The 7,313-nt window shown below is 52.1% G+C and overlaps 1 protein-coding gene across 4 annotated transcripts in view; it reads right to left on the bottom strand.

The window, feature by feature from the left end:
* The window catches only part of LOC112114971 (KAT8 regulatory NSL complex subunit 3-like), a 60,968-nt gene that overhangs the window by 4,497 nt on the left and 49,158 nt on the right, over positions 1 to 7,313 (bottom strand). For 2 of the 4 annotated variants that reach the window (XM_026657004.1, XM_026657012.1), the window contains one exon: positions 1,363 to 1,525. The exons of 1 other annotated variant lie outside the window; for it this stretch is intronic. In XM_026657004.1, coding sequence (XP_026512789.1) covers positions 1,363 to 1,525 — 163 coding nt within the window. The remainder of the gene's footprint in view (positions 1 to 1,362; positions 1,526 to 7,313) is intronic. One more of the 4 variants, XM_026657017.1, reaches the window with a different exon arrangement.

Here is a 7,313-nt window from a genome sequence, read left to right as displayed (position 1 = left end):
ATGGTTAATTTCTCCTTGTTTTAAGATCCAAGGGGGTTTGGATCTGTGTTCACCAGGGAATTGGTGAAAGGTTTCTCAAGGCTTCCCAGGGAGGGAGTTCTTGAGATGGTGGCAGCGGACCAGAGCTAAGCTGGTAGATAAGCTTAGGAGTCCTCATGCAAGCCCCCACATTTGTACCCTAAAGTTCAAAGTGGGGATACAGCCTTGACACCCCCTCTCTTTGTTTTGCTTATATTTCCCGGCTGGGCCGGGATTTATTGCGACCGTAAGCTCTGAAGGGCAGCGGCTGTATCTGCTGTGTTTTTCTCTGGAGCTACTGCAGTTCTGCCCACTAAACAAACCACCAAGAATACACTGACTCTGCTACTGGGCTAACAGTCATCCAGGGCCACTAGCCACACAAGAAAGCTTTCTGCAAACAACCACGGTGGCCCTCTAGCTAAAGTACGAACAGCAAAGGGAAACACTTCAAGCTCAGAGAGAAAAAGAAAACAGCATTTTCCCACTTCCCTGTTGATCTGAGTGGGAGAACTGCTGGGGTCTGAGGTATGCGGTGATTCTAGCCTGCAGGCACTGGGAGATCATCAGAGTACCAGGCCCCAGCCTCTGCAGAAGAGCAGGGATTTCCAAGCGCTCCAGAGCGGTTTGCTCAGACCCCAGCACTCTGAGAAATCTGGCAGACAATTAAACACAGCTCCATTGTTTTCAAGTGGGGCTTTGTCCAGTCTGTTCATTTCGCCCAGAACGCTTATCATCCATTTGCCTCTAGAGCTTTTCTCTTCGCTTTGAAACCAACAGGAAAGAAAGACTCAAACCAGCCATGATGCAACTTATCTTACCAAAGCATTTCAAGGATACAATAGACTGCAGCTTGGTTGTGTGGATTTGGATTTTCCCTGGGCAGTTGCAACAGACACACTTATTGAGCTGCAGTGGGTTGGATCCCTTCTCCCTAGTCTAGGTCAACAATAACGCACAGCAGGGAGAGCTGCTAGTGTTGAAAGCACACGTTGTAGGGCAGCCGATCACAGCCAGCAGAAATGCAGAACCTGAGCAGTCAGTAGCTTTAGGCCATGGAGCTAAACTATCTAGGTGTTTGGGCTAATGGTCTCAGTTACACTGCGCTACATCCGCCCCTTGCGCTGTCACGCCCAATGAAGTGCACACACGTACTCAAAGAAACCAGTTAATTGGGGGATTGTGACTTTAAAAAAAAACCAACAAGGTAGTTGGTTGTCCTGGCGATCCAGCCACACCACCACAGCAACCCTGCGAGTCACCAGGCAGGCATGGCTCCAGCCCTTCCTCCACACTGACCCCAAGGCCTGGCTGCGTGTGCCCCAGAACTGCCATGCGCCTCACCTACAGGTGGCGTTGCTGCAGAGGTCAGGTGGGACGCGGGGTCAGCAGGAGCCGTCTCTATGCCAGCCTGAGCTTTGCTGAGTTCCATCTGAGACAGCAGCTTGCCAGGAGGGGCGGCACTGGAAGCTGGGGTGCTCAAGTTCCCAACTGCACCGTCTGGAGCCTGAAAGGGTTAAAGTAATTGAGACCCAACGGAACTGCCAAGCAGAGCAGCAAAAATTCACAGCACCCACAGGAGCTCGAGGAGTGTGATGCAGAGCGGGGATGCCGTCCGGCCCTTAGCTAGCGGGGCTCTCTTTCCATTGCCTGTAACCCCTCTCAGCAGCTGGAAATTCAAATCCACTTCTCTATGTGTTTTAACCTTTCCTCTACTGCTCTTTTCCCTCCCTCCGACCAGTTACTTGTCAGCTGGAGGACTCTGTGGAACGAGACAAAGTTCTGCAAAGACCTTCATTGCAATATCCCCATCAGCCTTTGGGAAGGCAAGCTCAGCAGAGGTGACTGTGTGTTACCTAAGGCCTTATTCCCACCTCCACCAATGACTCCATGGGTGACCTTGGGCAAGTCATTTCCCCACTCCATGCCTCGATTTCCCAGCTGTAAAATGCAGATAATACTGACCTATGTCCCTGTGGACTTGTGAGGCTTAAGAAGAGATTCTGAGCACTCAGGGATCCTCTGATGAAAGCAACAATGTGCTGTTACTATCAGGATGCTGCCAACAGCACAACACGATTGGAAGCAGCATGTTCACATTCGCTTCTGCATCAGAAGAGCTCTCTGCCGGGCCGTGAAAGATGCATGAGATCCCTTGGACATTCAGCCTGATGTCTGTGCAGAGCCCATTCAGTGGGAGACCTCAGTAAAGACGTCTAACCTTCCCCGCGCATTCCAGAAACTAACCAATTAGGGGATTCTTAAAGGATCTATTCAGCTCACGGCTGCACTGTGCCATCCACATCCAGATTCACCCGCTTGCATTCGCTTCAAGGGTATGTCTAGACCGGAATTAATCGGCTGCCAGTTAACAAACGTGTTGGTACATGTTATATGGAAATCTGCTGCCGTGAGCTGTGTCCAAACGGACGTGTATAAATGTGGTGGCTGATTCGAGTTACCCCCAGTGCAGACAAACCCTCAGCGAGTGGGGGAGGTGTTTGCCCCTCGGTCCCATCTCAGAGTGGGCTTGCTTCCTCCAAGAAGCCCCACGCTAACCCACGCCACGTCTGTCAGACCAAACCTTCCTCGGGGGCTTGGCAATTGTGTGTCACTGAGGCTGGAAGCTCCCTTGTACAGCATTTACATAAAGCCCCCTCCTAGCAGGGGATCCCAAAGACATCAAGGAGCCCATTCTCCAGCTCCCCACCAGGCACGTGGCCAGTACCAGCCCTGTTCCACAGAGAGGGCAACAGAGACACAAAGAGACTTGGCCAAGGTGTTTCAGCAGGTCAGCTGCCGAGCCAGGAACGAAACCCAGGAGAGCCGCACTTTAACGAGATGGCCCATTCCTTTAGGAAGCACACACCCTGTGCGCCGCAGATCACACCCAGGCGCAGTTCGCCTGCTAATAGCATCCCGTATCTGTCGTGTCTGATGAGAAACCTAGGACAGCATCTCTCACTAAGAAGAACTTGGCACCCACCCCGACAGACTGTGCTCTCTCCCTGTTCCCAGGCTAATTCTCCCTGATTACTGAAGTGATTTTCCAACACGGAGCAGTTTTCTGAAGTAGCCCAGGCAGGGCTGGACTTGCAGGATATTCTGCAGCCCTAAGAGCCTCTCTGCTTGGTGGTACTCGAGCTGATTTTGACACTATTCGTTTAGATGGCTTTATCCAAATTGAGACAAAACATGGTTTAAAAAGTCTTGCACACTGCAACACCCAGTGGCCGAACAGTTTATTGCTTTGCCAGAAACCCAGGTCCAATTCCTTTGGTCAGAAGGGTCTAACCTGCTATGGAGATAGAGGCTCAACTCCATAACCCCCAGCACTGATGGGCTCTGAAGGGAGCAGATAACCTCCTCTACGAAGGCTGGGGCTGCTATATAAATGGGGGTATCCCAGAACGTGTAAAGGCAAGACGAATATTGGACCGGGTCGGTGTCCTGAGCACTGGCACCTGCACCTTAAAGAGAAGAGGGGCTGCAATCTGCTCCATTTGAGACAAGCTGGAGCAGACTCTGAAAGTCCTTAGAAGTTGCTAGCATGGCCTGTGCTGGGCAATACATTGGTACCCGGGCACCTCTCTCACAATGCTCTGCCAGCACAGATCAGGCAGGGTTAGCGTCAGTATGTTCACTAACAACGTATAATTCATTACAGGTTCAGCCGCCGGGGTCCTGGTCTGGGAGGCAGGAGATCTGGGTGCTTTGCCCAGCTCCACCACTGCCCCACAATGTAACCTTGGGCGGGGCCCGGTCACATCCCTACCAGAATCCAGCTGGAAGCTCAGCTCTCTAGCTATGTTTGCAGGGCTGGCAATTAGGGAAAAAACATCTTTTTAGCAAATGTGATCTGGAGTCCAACAATGCTCGTTTCTCAGAGTATCATTGCACCCAGCAGGAGAGGACCAAAACAGAAGCCAATGGTTCAAATGAGGGTTCAGAGTCCCAACACAGTTGACACTTTTGTGTTAAATGCACCCAAGCATCCTACTGCTTCACCCCGCTGCACAGACAGACACGTCCACTGAGCTCAATTTCTCCGGGCTCCCTTCACCAGTGCTTTCTGCACCCCGTTTTCAACCATGTCCGGGAGGCCTGGCACCTAGGGCACAAGCTGGGAACTCGGGCAGGAATGACGTTTGCTGAGGAGACAACCTCAGCTTGTCAGTACTTGATGAGGAATGGAAACAGAGATCTATTCGGACCACGCTGGCACCAAAAGCTGATTCCTACATCGGGAGCTGGAGGATGAGGATCCCGGGGGGAAATGTTTCTCCTGACCGTGATGGTGTCTTTCTTATCGCACAGTCAAGTTCCCTGTTTTCGGCATCGCTAATGCAAGTTCCGCGCTGATGGCCCTGCCATAGGGGATGCAGGAGAGCAGACTGTGACTGGGGACTCTGAACTGTCCAGTTTAATCAAATACCAATTTAATCAAATACCAATTTGTTATGAAGGATCTTTGCAGGAGCCCACGCCAGCGACCTGTAATTCAGAGGGGCATCTTCCTACATGTTCCTGTGTCCAATGGTAGTTTTCGGGAGCTACCTCAACAGCTGAAGTTAAACTCAGACCTGACTCTTCCACAGATGCCTTGTAAAAATGTTAACATCTTTTGTGTGTCTCTCGGCTTTCAGAGAGATCTGAAATCTCACCCAAGATCTCTCTCCAGTCTTTGCTGCTTTTTTCCAAGTTCTTGAGGTGGTTCCCAACTGGCTTGAGGGCTCTTGGTGTCCCTTTTTGACCTCCAGAAGCACCACGTTCACACACACACACAGGAACTTGGACTGTCTTGCCCTTTTATATGGCTGGAGCCCAGTAGATAATTGGTTTCTAAGAGTCTGAGTAAAACCCAAACCTCAGCCAGGAAGGCCATAAAGTCTCTCAGTCTCACAAGGACCATGGTGTAGGCCCCCTCCTTGCCCAGCCACACCTTCCTCACCCTGCAATTTCCTTATGTCAAAAGACAAAACGGAGAGGCAGACCCAGGTTGCTGTAGCCCTGACACAGGCCTTCAACACCAGCACCCTGCGACGCAGCATCTGATGGGGGCAGCTGAGCTAGTCAGGAGGGTTTCACACAATCCGTTCATGTTCTCACTTGGCTCCTGCACTTCAGCAGTTTGCAGAGCAGGGCCTAAAGGCCAGGCCTGGCTGTCACAGAGTCAGCCCTGGGGCTCAAGCGGGAGCAACTTGTGCTGTGGGGCTGAAGGCCTTAGGGCCTGGGGCACAGGTCACTTGCAGGTTTACACTAGTGTCAATGGTGATTCTCTGTAATTTGACGTCTTTAAACCATAATTTGAGGCCGTCAGTGACTCAGCCAGAGGTTAGGGGTTTATTACAGGAGTAGGTGGGCCAAGTTCTGTGCCCTGTGATATGCAGGAGGTCAGACCAGATTATCTGAATACTCCCTTCGGACCTTACAGTCTGTGACGGTTCCAACTCTGCTGATGGTGCACAATGGGTGAGGGTCTCTGGCCTGGGTTAGGCAGCTCAGGCTGGAATGTGCAAAATGGTCCTTTCTGGCTTTGACATCTGCGAAACTACGTCTCACAACTGCAAACTGACGTCAGACGGAGCCACTCCAGGGTACGTCTCCCTGGAGATTTCACCTTCTTCCTTTTTCACTCAAGGGAGTGAACACGTTCTAGCTGCTCATTTCCTTTCTGAACTCAGCCTTCGGCTGAACTTTGCCACTGCGGTTCTGAGATCACAAGGCTGGAACATCTGACACCATTAACTGCTTCTCCACTAAACAAATCTGCCTCTAACTGGGCAGTTTGTGTTCTGGATTCAGCCCCAGGACAAGACACAGCTGGGGGCTGGGAAGACGGTGACCTGAGTCTCTTTCCCAGGGAGGGCACTTGACAGGTCAGGAGTCTACAACCTTCTTCCAACAGCAGCCGGGCTCACCCCTGTCACAGTGAGTGTGAAAAATCCCAAGGGAGATTTGTCATGAAAAAATGTTACTCTATGGCAGTGTTTTTCAACCTTTTTGATACCAGGGACTGGCTTGCCACCTTCCTAAACTGTGTCAGGGAGCTCTCAGGGACCGTGTGCACCAGTCTACAGACCGGTCGTTGAGAAGCACTGCCCTAGAGAACATGATAAATGCTGAACATTCCCACTTCACTGGGTCCTGCCACCTGCATGGGGAAAAACAAAGTGTTGGGACCTGTGGAGGAGATGACAGTATGGAGACCTTGGTGTTGCCCACAGACATCTGCCAATCATTAGCCATCCAGGTGCCTGATCTCAGTTCAGGGATCTGAAGGCTTGAGGCACCAAGCTCCTGGCACAGGACGGGGCACCCCCCCGACCTCACTCTAATTTGCCCCTTTGTTGAAGGAGCTGAAGGAGATGCAGCGAGAGACTCTGGAGTAGAGTCCTGCAACCTGACCCGACCCCTACAGAGCCCAACTACAAGCCTCAGGGTTGGGTTGGATATTAAACAACCCAACAGTCCTGGGCCTGGGGTGGGTCATCTCTGATTACCTCCTCCTGGCCCATGGGATTGGTGAGTTGACAGCTGTGTGCCCCACCCATCGGCCACCACCTCTCAGCACTAGGTCTGTGCCCATGAGTCGCAGCCCCTCTCATTGTGCAGCGCAGGGAGGTGCCAGTGGACAGCAGGGCATATAGCCACTGCTGCTCCAACCCCACAGGCAGGAGGCGGCAGGAGATGGACTGCAGGCACAAGGTGTAGGGATGGGAAGTTCATGTCAGGCCGAATCCCAAGGACGAGGTGGCAGCACTGACATAGGTTTAGGGGAGGCAGCCCAGGGAGTGACCGCCCTTTGGGTGCGCAGCGCTTGGGCAGGGAGTGGCTGGTGGGCCAGGGTGAGGATCGGGCCGCAGGAGGGAGAACAGGGCTGGAGGGTAATTAGCCCTGGTGGCTCTAAGGAGGGAACAAAGTAAAGAAAATGGAGTCTGGGCTGGCAACTACACCCTTGCAGCCCCAAGGGACTAACTACAAGTGTCAGGGTCAGGTATGAAAACAACCTCAGGCTGGGTTTGGATTGTCTGTGGTCTAGTCAAGTTCAGGTCAGGATTTCAAATTAGGCCCAAATCGACCTCAGCTCTGGTGGGAGCCCCATTCCACCTTCCTCGGCACAGAGCAGGGTCTACAAACACCTCTCCAGAAATCCCCAAGTGTCAGAGGGACATTAAACAGGGATTCCTGGCTGACACCAACTCCAGGTGTTTGGATCCAAAGTAATTGCCTTGGTTTGGCATTTTCAGTTGATTAAGTGCAGCAGTGACGTAACATCAGATACATTACTTGGG

The sequence above is a fragment of the Terrapene carolina genome, unplaced genomic scaffold, assembly GCF_002925995.2.
Source record: "Terrapene carolina triunguis isolate 2854851 unplaced genomic scaffold, T_m_triunguis-2.0 Scaffold51, whole genome shotgun sequence".
In the NCBI taxonomy this organism is placed as follows: Eukaryota; Metazoa; Chordata; order Testudines; family Emydidae; genus Terrapene; species Terrapene triunguis.
Note: the sequence above shows the minus strand (reverse complement) of the source record. Positions and strands in the feature narration are given on the sequence as shown.